The sequence below is a fragment of the Lissotriton helveticus genome, chromosome 4_1, assembly GCF_964261635.1.
Source record: "Lissotriton helveticus chromosome 4_1, aLisHel1.1, whole genome shotgun sequence".
NCBI lineage: Eukaryota > Metazoa > Chordata > Amphibia > Caudata > Salamandridae > Lissotriton > Lissotriton helveticus.
Genome location: NC_136063.1, coordinates 797,607,908 through 797,626,237, shown reverse-complemented (window position 1 = coordinate 797,626,237; position 18,330 = coordinate 797,607,908). Strand labels below are relative to the sequence as shown.

At 43.4% G+C, this 18,330-nt stretch overlaps 1 protein-coding gene across 1 annotated transcript in view; it reads right to left on the bottom strand.

The window, feature by feature from the left end:
* Nucleotides 1-18,330, bottom strand: part of ROCK1 (Rho associated coiled-coil containing protein kinase 1) — a 2,099,493-nt gene that overhangs the window by 1,097,231 nt on the left and 983,932 nt on the right. Inside the window, exon 15 of the mRNA XM_078687444.1 lies at nucleotides 3,919-4,010. Within this exon, the coding sequence (XP_078543570.1) occupies nucleotides 3,919-4,010 (92 nt within the window). The remainder of the gene's footprint in view (nucleotides 1-3,918; nucleotides 4,011-18,330) is intronic.

Here is an 18,330-nt window from a genome sequence, read left to right as displayed (position 1 = left end):
AGTCCCACGGCGGCCCCCGCCGATCTCTCATCACCTCCGGTGACAGGGCGGACCGGCCCAGGCATCCCGGTCTCAGCTCCGCTCTATCACTATCGGGGCTCTCAGGCAGCCCCGCTCGCCTACACCAAGCTCCTATCGCCTTCGCGAGGGCCGCCACACTCCGCCCTCAGCTCTCTGCCTGCTGCCGCCTCCGGAGTGAAATGCCAGGCCCAGAGCCCGTTTGTATCCAGGGGGGGGCCGTCTGGGCCGCCAACCAGGCCCGGGTCTGTAGGCCCAGACCCCGAGCCTCGATTTTCGCGACCCCGGCAGCGGGCCTCTTCCTTGCCGCCAGCCGCGCTCCGGGGTCGCCACCACACCTCGCCGCAGCAAGCGTCCGATGCCTCCCGGCAACCAGCAATCGGCCGCGCCGACTCACCTCTGTGATCGGGCCCCCCTCCAGGACCAGGCACATCTTCACCGGCCCCCAGCTCAGGCCGCCGCCATTTCACGTCAGCCGGCAACGATACTCCGCCTCTGAGCACCAAGCGACCCGGGAACCTCGGAACCGGCACCCGCACTCGCCCCCTGGTCCTGCGCAGCCCCCCGGCTCGGTTTTCTGCAAAACCGGGGTGTTAGAGCGTAAAAGGGGCGGAATAGGGAGCGTAGAGTGGGGAGCCTCGAGGGTTTGCAACCTCCTAGGTCGCCATCTTGGCCACGCCCCCGCATTTCTTTTTTTGTAATGAAAAAGTAACAGGCCATCTCTTTCATGGCCCCGTGTCCTTCTGACATTCTGTTTTGTGGTGAATGGTAATGTGAAAAAAGTAATCAGAATATAAGACAATCTTTTTTATAATGTGTAGGACTAACCAGTCTGAGGTTAGCCTATCTCAAAGGAAGAAATAACAATCAATCATTCTATGATATCTTAAATCTTCTACCTGATGACCAGGAAAATGCTCCATTTATTCTTCACCCACTAGTGATATCTGAACAAATTACAGTTAGCCTTCACAGGCCTATAATCTAAAGCACCAGAAGTAAAGCCATTTTGTCACAGTACTCATACTTTTGGGTTCCCTATCTAGGGGAAAAGTCAGATAACAATTCGGACCCCTTTCGGCCATGAACTGTATTATCACCAGCTGCCACAGGATTATAAGTAAGATAACATTAATCACCAACCAGAGGACTCTATTTCAGTAAAAGCCCTAGAAATGGAAGACACTATAGAAGACTTCTCACATACGTCTGTAATAGGATTTTCAAATGCATCTGCAAATGAGGGAAAAGGAAATCTATTCCTGTGGGCTGTGTAAAATATCAGTGATTTAATTATGCACATCAACTTCTGAGATAGATGATAGCCTCCTCTGAAACACTTCTGAAATTACATATGACTTAAAAACTCATTTGTCACAATGAAGCGTCCAACCGACTTGCATACCGCAAAGATTTATAAATCTCCTCCCCTTCAATCTCAATATATATTATTACAATATTAATATAAATGCGGCTAGAACCCCCAATTGCTATCCCATAAAACAGCTTTGTTTTAAGGCAACAATTTCTGGGCCAGACTACTACCTGGGCATCAAAGATGGTGCCAATAATATTGAAGGTACCATCAGAGAACACAGCGGAAACCCAGGAAGGCACCATCACACTGCTGCCTTAGCTAATGGCACATTAGATGGCTTGGCGCGGCTTCCCAGATCCAGAGTTGAAGGGAAATTCTCTATATAGTCCATTCTACTGTGATTATGTGACACTACCGATGTTAAGATATCTGCATCACTGCAAACGTAGTCCTGCTACATGGAACAGGCAGAGAGGGTGTTTAAACAGATAACTCAACTGTCCTAAAGCAAATACCCTCTCTTTTAAGGGGAAAATTATACAATAGCGGGTGGAGTTTGCTCATACGAGGTCAGACTTGATTCCCAATTTAAAGCTGTTTACCAAACAGCTCCAGGAGACTGACTTTAGATTGTCTTCACAGTTCAAAAAGGGCACTCGTGTTCCTCCTCCTTATCAGAACACCACCTATGTCTACATGAACTTTAAGAACTTAACATCTTCTTTTAATTCATATTTGGTACAAGCCAAATTGAACTTTAATGCGCGTCTCAGTCTATCAAGAAGAGTAAGTGAATTGCTCCCTGTTCATAGTACTTTTTTCCAGAAGCCATCAATTTCTTGTCTTATCTCTGCTATGTCTCGAAGGACATTCCATGGCATCATATTTTCTCTTGAAATGTATAATACCTGTACAACACAAAACGTGGATGTCAGTTATTAACATTACAGAAGGCCATTAGTTCATAATGAGAAGCAAATGTAAAACTGAAGATGGCCAAATGGAGATCAAATGAGTGGAACAGTTGTAACTCTCAACATGTTTAAATCCGGGCCTCAGGGCATGGAAAATAGAATTCAAGGTAATGAGTGAGACAGACTCAGTTATGTGCAAGTGTGTTATGTCTAGTCAGAGGGACATGACACCAAAGCAGAATGTGGGGACATAAGTGATTCACTTAGGCCCCAACAGCAGAGAAGAAGATTGTAGGTCCAAGAATGTAATTGGACATTTCAAAGATAAATAATCTGCAGTGAGAGAAGGACATGAGAACATATTTTTAGAAGATATTGCACAAATTCTAGTTGAGAAATTGTAAATTAAGTTTAAACATTAAAATAATTTCTAATACTCAACTGTGCAAAATTGATCTAATACATTTAGAGAGGAATCCATTTATGGGACTGTATAACTCTCACCTAGCACAGTCCACTACAACTGTGTACACATCTACATAATTACTCTACTGCCAATGGTTTGGGCACAGAAGAGTGACTTGACTAGTGAATTCTTCTGAAGCTCAAATCTCATTCTACCAAAAGCTTTCATCACTCGACAGAGTAGATAATACCACAGCACTGCAAATTCACCTGTAATGTGTCACTACACCATTACTATTCTTGGCACTTACACCACCAATACACTTTCCTGATCAATTAGGATGGCCAGTCAAAACTTACTATGTGACTGTGCATCTCATTGTAATTGATGCAGCTGTTAGGTGTTAGCTGTGTAAGTTTAACCGGTCGCTTCAAAACTTTAAAAACTGCATGAACAGTGGGAATCCTGAGGCAACTCAAGGCCAGTGGTCTTGAAAAAGACCAAGAAATGATAGAAAATGTATAAATTAACAACTTTAAAAACCAATGACAAATAAGCGAAACAGAGATATGACAAATGAAAATTTCAATATTACAAATGAAAGCCAGAAATACATGTGGCGAGTAAAATGATCAAAGATAGGGAATAATAGCTTCAGATGATGTGGAGGGGTGGTTTATTGTGTTGGACTAGAGTGCCTGTTGTCTGTGGGAATAGACGTATCTCCAAAAAACTGCTGCTAGTCTATGGATTTTTTAACCTGTTCATTCTCCACCTCTTCTTCTGCCTGAATAATTAGGAGCAGCATAAGTCCTATGTATATCGGCGCTCATATTTACTATCCTTCTGCGGTGTAGCTAATTTTTCAAATTAATGAAAAAGTCTAAAGTTAAAAAACTGATCAAACATTATTACAAAACATTCTGCCTTAGCAACTGGACATTTGAAGGTCAGACTTGTACTTGCCTTTAAATGCCCATAACCATTTCTGTGCACACACACATGTCACAAGAGGAATACAATCTTTGTTCAGACAACATAAATGGAGCTACGTTTATCATATTAGTTGAGTGTCACTTTCTCGGTTACAGAGCATTTCCACATGATTTTGCTCAGTGATATTTTCTTTTGTAAACTACTGCCATGTTAAAATAACTAAGGTATCATTGATATATCAAATAGTTTCCATAACATATTGGACACTTTTTAAAGGAAAATGTAGCCCAACATTTATTAACTTAAGATTGACATAAATGACTTACTTGCTTTTGCAAATGACTTATCTTCTCATTTGTAATTTGTGAATTCTGACTCTTTTTTTTGAAGTCCTCTAATTGTTCTTTTAATGTCGAAACTGCAAACAGGAACGTAATCTTCAGAGGTGGAAACCATAGTTTACATATATGACGCATACAAATTCTTGCTTGATTATCAGTTCAACAATGGACTGCATTCTATTTTTTATTGGTAACATAGAAAATACAAGTTTTCATGGTTTAATTTCCAATTAAACATCACATCAAAACAAGTTGGTGTTTGAAATTGTGATCATAGTCCGAAATCAGGCTTGTACGTTTAAAGTTAAGGCTGTAGATAGTCCTAACTCTTATTCTTCCTCTTCCAAATTTAGGGGCTGAACCCTAACAATTTACCTGAACCCCAATATTTGATCACTCTACTTTTTACCAAAATAATTCAGCTCAAGCTGGCTCCAGTTGATCTAGTGGTTAGAGGCTACACTCCTCAACAGGAAAGCACAATTTAGCAGAGCTACACAGAATAAAACATTGGAAGGGCAAAAGACTGAGTTCCAGATCTAAAAAACAGGCAAAAAATGAAGTTCATTGCAGAATAGTCAAACTGCGGTACAGAGGAAAATGCCTAAAATATAATGAAGGCTCAATTACATAACTGTACAAAATGCAAAATCATTTAACTCATTAATCCCTTGCTCAGAAGAATCTCAGCATGAATTCTAAGTGTCAAACTATAACTGACACATCCCAAAAGAGACTCTAAGTCAAATGGACATAGAACATAAAGCCTCCAAGCAACAGCAGTCCTAACGACAGCTGTAAAATCCCAAAACCCAAGATAAAGAACCCATGCTCCTAAGTCCCAAGAGTTTTAATACACAAATCACACTTTCTATTAATATATTCTGCAAATAAAGCATAGCATGATCATGAGAAGGGTCACATTGGCAAATCATAAACAACGTAATATTCTAAAACTTTAGTACTAAACCATTTCTTCAGGTAACAGAAATCTTCCTTCTGCTCAATCAGCAACTGCCCTCCGGAGATGATCAACACAAGATGAAATAATGGCTCATAGAATTGGCATATCTACACTACACTTCCAGTCCTTGAAAATTATACTTTGGGTACACGATGGAAGCTTCATTCACAATGCATGCTTTCTAACAAGGATGTACATGGCTAATTGATGTACCGGGGAAACGAGGGGAGAGATGGTTGGCAGCGGGACTCTGGGAGGGGGAATGAGCAGAAGCAAGTTGAACATACCACCAGAAAATACATCCAAATTAAAAACAAGGGTGTCTCGCATGAAAATATGGAATGGCTATTCATAACATTATTTGCACTTCTAATTGACCTGAGAAACTCATTCCAAGTGCAACATAATTAGTTAATCAATTACTACTCTACATATCACTAAAACACAAATTAGAAGAAAGAATTGTCACACAATATTTGCAAATTTTGCGTACTAAAAAAAAACTATAACAGCTCACCCTTCAGATTATTTTAATAATCACTAAAAAAATAACATTAATAATTTAATTAGTCATTAGCTTTTTGAAGACCTCTTCTTCTTAGTTAGTGAAACATTCTCCTCCATCTGCTTTATTTGTTGGTATATTCAGTCTCAATCATCTAGCTCAGAACAGGTCTCTAATCTCTTTGTTTTACTGGATTTTGTATCACCTTGTATCGCTCCTCTTATTACTATATCCTTTCATTGTACACTTCATTCGTTTTAATAAGAACAAAGAAACCGCACAAATGAACAATATTATTATTAACGGTGTTAGAAAAGGTTGTAGAACTCCATCACCAACACTACTTAGCCACTCACCTACTTTCCTAAAGCAGCTGCTCTCTATCACCTTAATCCAATATCCTACAGCTTCCCAGACATCTGGCTCTTCTAATGACGTAATCTCATATGTCAGGTTAATTATGTTGACAATGTATTTGTCTTTCACTCCACTATAATAAGGGACATAAGTACAACTTTCTTTTCCCCAATTACGTTAAAAATTCCACTTTCGCCAAAATAATGTCTAGTGCAAAGCGATTTTGCATCACCAGTGCTCTAAATGCCAAAATCTGTATATTAACAAGCTTTAAAGACAATGCTGTATACATGACAGGTCTAGCCACAACCCTAGACAAACATCTAATCTTTAAATCATTCACGTCTATTCGCATAGGAGGACTAATAGTGTCCAATATGTCCAAAACGTGGATTTATTCTTCTCAAATTGCTCTTCTCCTTCAATTTTTGTACACGTTAGATTCTAGAAAAGACTATAGCTAATTAGAACAAACCCAGCCAATTTTTTTGGCAAATTAAAATAAGCAGTCTTCCCACAAACATAATAAATTCCTCCCATGATAGGCTCTCCCCTGGTAGAAACTCCACACTAACTTCATATTTTTAGCCACATGTACTTTCAACAACAAATTCTGCTCTACCTCTTTCCATAGGATGACACCATACCATACACATTTCACCGTTCCTTTCTCGCTCCAGCATCAGTTTTGGATGCAAACCCAAAAACCTGATTATTCTTCCTTAATTATTTCCAAACCTTACTTATGTCATTCTAAAGTTCTTACCATTTTTATACTTCTATCAATTCAGTTCAAATCACTTTATTTGGGTCACCAGGGCCATAAAAGTACAGACAATTTAAAATACATATAACAAAACACACTTAAGAAATTCACTGATGGGACAAGTCAAGAGATAACATACATCATTACAAATACTGTATGTAATAGCGAAAAATACATAAATTTGTGATTAAATTCATTATTTGCCTAAAAAGTGTACACAATTGGTTGTAATAAGAGAAGGTACCATAATATAAGGCTATTATCAAAACGACAAAGAAATGTGCAAAGTAACAGTACACTTGGATATTATAAAGTAACATGGAGGCAAAGAGCTTAGCTACGAAGCATCCACATAGCACTCACGAATTTGGTGATGAAAGTGGCTATTACTTGGCAAGGATCCGATCTAAAAATACAGAGGGTTTCCTGGTGGGTTACGTACTCCTAACAGCCTGCATACAGGTGCAAGCCAAATATGACAAGGGGCTGTATAACCTGGATAGAAAGCCAATACATGGGAAATGCTCTCTTTTGGAAAATTGCAGGTAGGAAGCAAGTGTCTCCTTTGCCAACCCATTCAGAAGGGAAAGGTGCCTATTTGAAACTAAAAATATGATTTCCTATGGAGTGGAACAGACACCAGATCCCAGATTAGCTCAAACCCATAAGTGGACTTGATATCAATAAAGTCCCTGGTAAATTTGGAGTTTGCTGCTCTCCGAGATTCCTCAGCTGCCACCAGTGACCAATATTTAATTTTCCAACACAGCCTTGGATGGAAAGACAGTTGAGGCTGGGTGATCCCACAAGTCATGCAGATAAAATGAGTACAGTACTGATTTCACATTTCAGAGGCAGGGAATTTTGTTAAATTGGTCAGCCTTCATGACATCTTTTACACATTCCACATAGTGGGCAAGCTTGGGGGTGTTCCACAGGCATCTCCAATACAATAATGGCCATAAACGGATTTTACTAGATGGCCCTGTAAATCCCATATCTCTAAATAATGGATATACCGGGGTAATAGGCAGAAGAGTTGTAAGATTCCGGAGGAACTTATTCTTGGTTCTTATAAGGTTGTCATGTTTAGAAATCCCCCATAGTTCAGCCCCATATAGAGCTGAATCCAAAGCCTTGGCCTCATAGATCTTATGTGCCGGTGAAACAGGCTCGCGATAGAGAAAATTCCTCTAGTATCACACCCTAAATCTGTTTAAGTCGGAGGGTTGCCTTAATGATATGAAGGTGGCAGGACAAGCCCTCTGCAAATGTGACCCCCCTAAATGTGGAAAAGAATCAACCCTCTCAAGGGGAACTTCCCTCAAGCATAGGCTGCCTTTAAAGGATCTGTGTTCATTAAAGATCTACACTTTGGTTTTAAGAGCGTTGATCTCTAAGCCCCTTGCGGCACACAACTCATAAAAATGAGTCTGAAGTTTCTGAAGCCCACACAGAGTCTAGGAGATCAACAAGGTGTCATCCGCGAAAAGAGGAATCAGAATTTTGGTACCAGCCAGAGATGGAGCATCCTCTTCCACTTGAGACATGGAGACAACTTCATTAATAAAAAGTGAGAACAAAGTAGGAAAAGGACACCGCCCTGGCGAACGCCTTTGCAAACAGGTACCCTTTCCGTCCACTGGGCCTACACCCCCACCACACCCCAATGCGGATACGCGCATGATTGTCTTTATGACAGCGAATTAAAAGCGATAAAATATGGGTGGCGGGGGGGATTCACCACTGCCAAATCACTCCAAAGGCCAGGTTGAGGAATGAAAAAAAGCAGTTTTTTAAGTTGACTAAGTCGACAAAGGCCCCTACCAATCAAAATAGTTCTCTAGTACATTAACACAAAGCAGAAAACCTGGTCAATGGTTGAGACCCTATGATAGAAGACTGCTTGAAATGGACTAAGAACGTCACTTTCCACCATGAGTCTTGAATCTTATTAAGAAGAAAGCGGCCAAAATGTTTTTAATGCAGTCTGTAAGACTTATTAGCCTGTAGTTGGATGGTATGGAAAGGTCACCAATTTTGTGTATGGGTACTGTGGCACCTTTCCATGAATCAGGGAAGGGTGCTCCTGCTGCAACTGATTTGGCCAGAACTAAGATATAGCACAACCAGGCCTCTATTTCAAATAAAGAATATGTCAGCTGGGATACTCGAAACAGCATTAACGGACTGAACATTTTCAGCGATTTAAAAAAAAGGCATAGAGTTAGTATTTGTCTGGGAGACAGTAGTAACTATTATTTCTGTGGAGTCAATAGAATCGTCAGAATAAAGATAAGAATAAAGATAACTAAAGTAGTTAGCCCATTCAGAAGCGGCAACATTATTAGTAGAATCCAATGTGGCTGTAGAACAGCCCGTGGGACCAATGACCAAAATTTAGAAAGGTCAACAGCTGAGCATGTATCCTAAAAGGGCCTTCCACCTCTGTTCATCTCAATCTCTTGTGGCTTGAGAAATAGCCTTTTTGCATTCCTTCCTTAGCAATGGGATACAGACCATATCTTTTGTTTTCATGGCATTAACTAAGGAAAGGTTTATTATGCAACATTCTTTGTAATATCACGATTGATATTTACCTATATTATTTCGTTTTTGTGCATTTGAAAGGGTAAAAAAGGATATAATACGCTCAAAGAATGCTTCTCTCATATTTAAAAATAAAATCATGTTTTACCTTACTTAGAAAATATTAATAAACAGGATCAATATAACTTTCAGCTTTGATTTGTATAATATCGATATTTTATCTTTTAATCAATTTCACTAACAAATAGATTCTCCAATTTAACATTCAAAATTAAAAACAGTCAGGTATGGAGAAAGAAACTCCACATAATTGGAAATGGCTACAAACACGCTACAGGAGAGTGAGTAAGAAATCTCCAGTTACTCGTAGGTTGCCCCTTCCCCAGCCGTCTTCGGAAGAAAGGTGCATACGAAAAACTTTACACTTTCATGACCTCAACGTTCTCTGATCATTCTGGATTATACATTATCTCTAAAGGCACTAACTAAATGCTTTTCATGTACTGGCATCCCTTGTCCTAATCCCTTATGGTTAATTCTAATTGCAGCATCACTAGTTATATACTTTTAAACATTTCCCACAGCAGTCAGTAAGCACAACAGGTCAACTAATATTACCAATATTAAAGTTCATAAAATCATCCAACAGCGTCCAACGGCAGCTCCGTTAGTCCAAACGCACAACGGATGCCGGAAGCTCACCTCGTGGGTGTTATTATTAGATTAGCACTAGACCGTCAATCCCGCAATCGCAGGTCATATTCGGCGCCATCTTGGGTGCGGTTATCGCATCCTGTATACGTTTCTTTAGAATAAAGACCACTATGCTGGTTCACTATGCACCTTAGAATTTTTGTAACCTCAGATGATAAAATCCTTATGGAGATTATGTTATCCTAATCCCGGAGTGCATCAGAAGGGATGGGCATATGAACGCGAAAAATTTTGTTTTGCTTGTGCTCTCGATGATAGGGCTTGATAAGATAGAGAAATATAAAAGTACATGTAGCGTGCGTTAGGAGCAGACAATTATACTTGTGCTCCTATCAACAAATATAGTGCAAGAGTATCCATTTCTCAAGTATGGAAATTTCGCGAAATATACATCTTTACAGGAAAAAACAATGATTGTTGAGTCAGTTATCAGTCATCAGTAATTATCACATATGTGCATCAATGCCATGGAGTCATCGTATAGTACAAGATGTATACAAGCAATCTACATACACAGGACACATGTACAGTGACATATTTATAATATATATTAAACATAGAATTGGTTGTGCGTTTGGACTAACGGAGCTGCCGGTGGACGCTGTTGGATTCTCGAAGGATGCCGTACTCAGGTTAGGAGCATTTGGTTACTGGAATGTCGCTATATGACATGCCGACTCACTTCGGAACGGATACGAATATGTATCCTTTTTGCTTTCCTCTCTCCCTTTTCCCCTTTTCTCCGCTTGAACTGACCCGATTTGGCAGCATCCACAATTGGACCGTAATATCAGTCGGTACGAAGCACGGTTACTTTAAAGCTTGGAACAATTTGGTGGATTATACGTAAAGAAATCAGGCACATGACTTGGGGTAAGCGTGCTCAGATTTTGATAACGATTGTAATTAGGTTTTTTGCTTGACTCATAGATGATTCTAATTTGGCATAACTTTATTTATCGCTCATTGGGACACACCAAGGTGAGTACGTGGGATAATCTAAGACATAAGGATAGAATCTGACAATTAATATGGATTGTGGACAACATCAAGTTGCTCGTGAATCTAATAGTTTCCTAAATAAATCTTTTTCACAGAATATCGGTTTAATTCAAGCACAGAACAGGATTGTGTACCCAGCCGCTCTTAGGTTGGGTCGGAATTATAACCAGCAAGAAGGTATGTTGTAGGCGTGGTATATTAAATAATTGCTGAAGCTCTGGATCTGATTGATATTGATGATCTAATCGGGCTAGCCTTTTTTAGGCATACAGAGAGAAACGGAGCAACATTAGGTAGGCCTGAGCAATCTGCTCAGTATATTCATGGTGGAAGAGGACAATTGGGTGTTGTCTCACTGATATGTCATACTGGTCAATTTAGATACTGTCACCTTATGTTAATACGAACCACATTTGCACCATGGTAACTTTCTTTGTGAGAAATCTTGATGTGTGGCTGTGATCTCAATCTGTTCTCTTATCAATTATATTCTTTAGAGGAACTCTATCCTCGTCTTTTTCTCGCCCTCGTATCCACCAACACTACCTTCATTGGTGGTGGTACTCAAATATGAGATTCACTTTAGCAGAGGATGTCACCAATGCATGGATGATATTTGATGCATTAATTTGTTAGAAAGCCCGATGTATTGCGGATTACATGATGTTTTTTGTATGGTTTTTTTCCCAGCCCTGAGGAAGTCGTGGGTTTTGACGCCATACGACGAAACACGTGTTGGCTGGACTCGGAGAAAGATATTATAATTACAAATATTCTTGTTGTAACTACTGTGCCTACTTTGTAATATAATACTAACCTAACTGGACAATAACATCGATGTTGGTGTGATAGGGCTATACTTGTATACTGGTGATCCACGGATCCATTTCAGAGGTTTTGGATGATTACCTCTCCCTAAGCACCCAACCAATCAATACTTGACTAGCAACCACATATTTGCTGTAAAATCCGTGAGCGCCATCCACATCCAGGGCTAATCATTCCCTTTCTCTCTCATGAGTTTTAATCTTGTAATAGATTTGGGTGTCATCTGCGTATAGGTGGTAGTTGATGCCTGCTTGTTGAAGAATGAGAATGAGGGGGTTCCATCAAGAGGTTAAAGAGGGAAGGAGAGAGAATAGATCCTTGGGGGACTCCAAGGGAGACTGGAGAGGGGTTAGAGAGACAAATTTTGAATTTTGATTTTCTGAGTTCAGTGTTGAAAGTATGAGGAGAACCATTTGAGGACGGTGCCATTAAGGCCAAAATGGGTCCTAAGAACATTAAGTAAGGCTGAATGGTTGACTGTATCGGACGCTGCAGAGAGATCAAGGAGGATAAGAAGGCAGGTCTCGCCATTATCAAGTGATTGATGGATGTCATCAATGACATTGAGCATTGCAGTTCCGGTGCTGCAGCCTTTCCTGGAGCCAGACTGAAGGGGGTCGAGTAGGTTGAAGTTTTCGATGTCTTTGTCAAGTTGTAGTAGGACACATTTTTCAAGGACCTTTGAGAGAAGGGGGAGGTTGGTCATAGGGCGGAGATTGTTTAGGTCATTTGGGTTAGCATTAGGATTTTTTTTTTTTTTTTAAAACCTTTATTTGCATCAAAAGGATATACAAGTCTAGGCCTACAACCAAATCGGCCGGCATCAATATGTAAAGCGGTCAAGGGTTCCAAGGCAAACAGTACAGATTCAATCAGCAAAAAGCAGAGGCAAAACAATCGTAAAAAAGGGAGGAAGACACCTAGGAACCAAACGGCCAAAAAACAGGAGCAAAAAAAGGTTAATTTTATAATATGGGGATAAGGAATACGATAGGCTCACTTTCAATATAGAGGCGTCCGAAGTCCCAAAACCATCCTCAGCGACACTAAGGGGGCTCGGGCCGCAATACAGGAGAGGCAACCCAGTACACACCGGGAGACAGGGACATTTTAGACATAATCGACACGTGTTCATTATCATCTTTACACGCCCACCCCCCAAACCACAGCCAAGCCAGGACAGAGGGATCGGACAAACAGTACATCAAAACTAACCCGTCATAGTGACCTCTAGGATAAGGGGGGGGGGCAAGAAAAGGGGGGAGAGAGGGGGAAAAGAGGGGGGGGAGAGGAGGACAAAGCGGAAAAATGATAAAAAGAAATAAAACACAAAAACGAAAGAAAGACCACGCCGAAATAGGCGTCCCGTGGCGAGCGTACAGGAGAAAACAGGAGCATCCATAACGAGGAGGGTACAGCAATCGAGACAAAAAGAAACCAACCCAGGAGAGGAGGATCGACGACGTCACATACCCCACCCCGAACATACCACGGGATGCAAGGACAGACGCGGCATCACTATAAAGAGATACAAAAGGGCCATAGAACCATAAAACAAACAACAAATAGATCCCGACCCACCCATCCCACCCTGCACCCCTGTAGAAGGCTATGGCCTACCCTTCAGACAGCGTGCCTGTCGCCCTAAACCAGAACCCGAAATATAGCAGGAAAGAAAGAGAGAAGAACGAGACAAAAAGAAACAAACATAAATGGAAAAAACAGAAGGGAGGAGCATGAGAACAGAAATCAATACGGTCGGCCGCAGCCCTCCGCCCAACCAAACAATCGCAGCAAAAACAGACCAGGACGACACCCTTTCAAGCGCCATAAAACTTACAGAGGAGAGGACCTCCCACCGCGCTATGGGTACAAACAATCGCGCCACGAAGTCGTACAGCAAGAATCCCCATGAGTCGCGCATATCACCCCCATCCCTTCCGAACCACAAATTCCACCCACCACATGACAATGTAAAGTGAGCTATTCAATACAAGACCAGCACACAATCGAAAAAAAGTTGTTCCGCCATGTAGACAAGGGGGGTCAATCGGTCCGCAAGTGAACAAAAGTCAGAGTACAGAGTTTATTAGCATCAGCAAGCGCAGCACGGGTGATGAAGAGCAGGGGATTAGTTTCGCCGTTTGGGAAAGCGAGGGGTTCTCTGCAATAGACAAATGCAAAGCCATCGGCGCAGGCGGCAGTCCACCAATATTTCCGGGTATCCCAGCCGAACAGGGCAGCAGCACAATGTCCAAGTCACTGGGGTCAGAACCTCGAAAAGCAGGGAGCCCCAAATTCAACGGCACACCAAATGATCGTCGATCAGCGGCGGCAACACTTGCAGCAGTCGAGGGGGGCGAGGCAATGGAGTCTCTGAAACAAGAGGGAGGCAAGAAGAAACGGCTGCTCAAAATGGCGGCAGATCGTGGCGGGCTCACGGGGGCATCGGGGGCCAGGAACGCGCGCAGGGATCGCAGAGCTTCCAGGATATCTCTGAGGGTAAGCTCACGCTCACCAGACCAGACCCCCGCGCAATCAGGCAACCCAAGCCCGCCGCCACGAGGCGATACAAGTTCCAGATGGATGGCCGCCATTTCGCGAAGTCAGCCCAGTCGCCACCCTCCACGACTCTCAAAAACAATTCCAAAATGTAGGACTTTACAGAGCTCCGGGGGGCTCCCAGCAATGGCAGTCTTGGTGCAGAAAGGAAGTCCGCCCAATGCGGGTCTCCGCCTACGCCAGCACCGGCGCCCCAAACAAGCAGAGTCCGGGCGGAGAGGTCCAGAGCCGCCGGACACAGCAGCGGCGGGGGGGACCCCCTCACAGAATCAGTCCCCGGTGCACCTCACCCACTTCAGCCTCGCGGCCACCAGGGCAGGCCCGGATCAGGATCGCCGGGATATTCGCACAACGGCTCTCACCATTAGTTCACTCTCTCGACCGGGGCCGACAGTCGTCGGATCACACAGACTAGGTCCCGGTCTAGGTTCCACGGAGGCCCCGGTCTGGCGGAGGGCACAACTTCGGAACCGCTGCACGTCAAAACCTCCGGGCCAAACGGTAAGTGCAAGTGAGGTGTCCCGTCTCCAATTTTACGATAATGTGTCGTCTCCGGACAGGATACAATACAGGATAGACGATCAGGCCAGAGGGCTGCGGGAGCCGAGCTAAAAGGCGACCATTACGCTCGCGAGCTTGGCTCCTCCCCTAGCATTAGGATTTTTAATTATGGGCAAGGTTTGTCCAAGTTGAAGGGAGGTGGGGACACAGCCCGTGGAGAGAGAGTTGTTGATAATTTTGGTCCAGAAGGGGGCGATGATGTGTTTAAGGGTGGGGACAAGATTTGAGGGTACAGGGTCTTTTGTGTGGGACGACGGTTTAAGTTTGCCAATTATTTTGAGGACTTCTAGCTCTATGACGGGGAGGAAGTTGAGCAAGGATGCATTGTTCTTTAGTTGTGAGTTAGGGGAGTTGGTAGCCGGTGAAGTGGTAGGAGGGAGGTCAGTGGAGTGGTTGGGGCGGTGTAGAGAAGTGGGTGGTTGAGAAGGGTCGTAAGGGAGCTGGTTGGAGGGTAGTTGTGTGGGAAGGAAGGATTGATCAATTTTGGCAATTTTTTACAAGAAGAAATGGGCAATTTCGTCTCATCTGGCTGAGGAGGCTGTCGTATTAGGAGGTGCTGGGGAAGTTTGGTTATGAATTATATTGAAGAGTTCCCTGGGTCTTTATTTGGCACGATCAAGTTGAGTGCGGAAGAAAGATGCCTTTTGCTTGAAGATGTGTTTTTTGTACGTGGATTTAGCACGTCTGAGTTGAGCCAGATGAGAGGGAGAGGGCTGGTGTCTCCAGGTTCTTTCCACTAGTCTGAGTGCCCGTCTTTCATTATTTATCTCAGTCTTAAACCAAGAGTTTGAGGGGGTGTTTCTTCGGTTTTTGAGTTTAGGCAGGGCCAGTTCGTCAAGAATACCAGTGACAGCATTATTGAAGAGTTCAGTGAGCTCATTTGCATTTTGTGAGTCGGGAATGAGAAGGAGTTGAGCTTGGAGTTTAGATTGGAGAGCGTCTGGGGGGGGATACCTTTTAGGTTCCTTTTTAATTTCTTAGGTCTGTTAACTTTAAATGCGGGGAGGCTTGCAGAGGTGTCGATGGTCAACAGTATAAGGTGATGGTCAGACCAGTCAATGGGGATGATATTGGTCACGGATGTCAGATCTTCTTTAGACAGAATGAAGTCAAGTATGGAACCTTTGGAGTGTGTTGGGGATAAGCAAAGTTGTTTGAGTTCACTGATCTCAAGGAGAGTAGTGAGGAGGGAGATAGTGGGGTCATTGGTATCGTTCCAATGGAGGTTAAGATCCCCAAGAAAGATTTTTTGAGTTGGATAATGCAGATTTCGTCAGTCCTCAATGAAGGGCTGTGGTGGACCCGGGGAGCGATAGATGTTGTGTAGGCGAATTGGGAGGGAGTTCTGAGTTGATAGTTCGGCTTCCAGGTATTCACAGGAGGAGCAGCCTGGCTTAGTGACAAGGGTTATCTGAAAATCATTTTTGAAGATAATGGCGAGACCACCCCCCACTCTGTCTGGTCTATCTTTTCTAAGAATAGAGTATCCAGGAGAGGAGAGTAGGTTGAGTATGCTCACGGAGTGGTCATTTAGCCAGGTTTCTGTGAGGAATGCGATATCAATGGATTCACTCGGGATTGTTTAAGAAATTGCTAAGAGGGAGCGATCTCCACCTGTTGTGTGTGGTGTGAGGGAATTTTGAGGGAAGGTGGGAGGGGGTTTATGGTGGGGGAGGGTTTTGGCGCTGAGGAGGATGAAATCTTTCCTGAGTTGGGTCAGTTCAGTAGTTACGTTATAAGGTCACGTTCAATGTTTTGTAGGCTCTGGGCAATTAAGGTGAGGTGTTGAGAGGGCGCGGTCTGTGTTATTTGCAGAGGGTGGACTAGTGTGTGATGGGGGAGATGGGGTAGGAGATGTGTGGTGGAAGGCGATGGGGCTGGGAGTTGTGAGGGGTTCAGTAGTCAAATTAGATACAAGTTTGGTGTTGTGTAGGTTTGGAGCCATACGGTTCCGGGGAGCAAAAGAAGGGGCGTAGGAAAAAAGAGGACTATGGTCTGGGGAAAGGGGGTGGTCTTGATTAGTTGTGGAAGGTGGCAGGTTGTGTGGGTGGGGAGTTGGGTGGTAGGTGAAGAGTGAGGGGTGACAGAGCTGTTAAGTGTCAGTGGAGTGGTTAGGTTGTTCAGGGGCATAGAGTTTCCGGTGAAGCGGGTGATTGAGGAGAAAGGACGGTGGAGTACCTGAGTGGTTGGGTATGGGGGAGGGCGTTTGGGGGTTCAAGGGGAGGTGGGGTCATGGGAGGGGAGTGGTAAGTGGGTGATTGGGAGTGGGGCTATCATTATTCAAGGAAGAGTCCGAAGAGAGGGAGTTCATGGGGGTAGGGGGAGAGAGGGAGATAAGAGGGGGATGTGAAGTATGTGATTGGGGATGGGGGATGTCATTAGCAGTAGAGAGGTCCAAGGCGGAGATAGTGAAGTCCATTGATGGACGACGGTGTTAGTTGGGTGGTTAAGAGTTGAGACTTCAAGACGTAAGTTCCTTACCTTAGAACAGATACCCAAGCAATAGCAATAGGAGAGTCTGCAAACACGATTTAGAACAGAAAGTATTGCAGGACCCAATGGGAAAAGTGCCTGTCCCAACGAACCCGACTTTTCAGGCAGTAGTGCTCGGTGAACGTGTGCAGCAAATCTGGGGCAGATGTCCAGGACCAGAATTACGCATGCTAACGCGTTGATTACAGCCTTTGCTCTGATGGAATGATCAAGCAAACCCTCAGGGGCTAATGCGTAGCAGATCTTAATGCAGAGTACAATCAATCAGGAGATGGTTAGTTTCTGCACAGCCTTTCCTTTCTTGGTTCAGACATATCCCACGAAGATTGATCGTCTACCCAGAACAGGTTTGTGAGGTCAAGGTGGAAGCACAACAGTCTTTTTTTGTCCAGCCAGTGGAGTCTCATTTACCTTAGAGCGATTAGGCGGAGCGTAAAAGGATGGCAAAGTGATAGACTGACCGACGTAGAACGGTGTAACTACCTTCGGCAAGAAGGATGCTTGAGGCCGAAGGACCAGTTTTTCTGGGAATAAAGAGACGTATAGCGGCTGAGATGACATTGCCTGCACTTCAATGACCCTTCGGGCAGATGAAATCGCCACCAGAAAGGCCATCTTGATGGTGAGGAGATTAAGAGGGCAAGTATGAAGGGGCTGAAAGGGAGCACACATTAAAAGGTAAGAACCAAGTAATGGCCCCATTGTGGCTTAAAGAAGGGAGCTGGGGGAAACCTGCTGCAGACCTTTAACAAACCTATTTACAAAAGGGGACTTGAAGAGTGAAGGCTGAACTGGCAGGCACAGAAAGGCTGAGATGGCAGATAAATAACCCTTCAACATGCCCAATGCAGAGCCTTGCTGGGCCAGCATAAAAATAAACAAAAGAACTTGGGAACTGAGTTCAGAGAAAGGGTCAACCTGTTTAGCAGTACATCATGCCAGAAGTTTGCTCCGCCATCCGGCATATAGTCTTTGTGGAGGGATGTTAGACTGCCAAAAGAACATCACAGACTTCAGGCGATAGGTCAAAAGCTGCAAACAGTTGCCGCTCAATCTCCATGCAAGATGAAGCGTTAGCCGGTTCGGGTGGAAAAT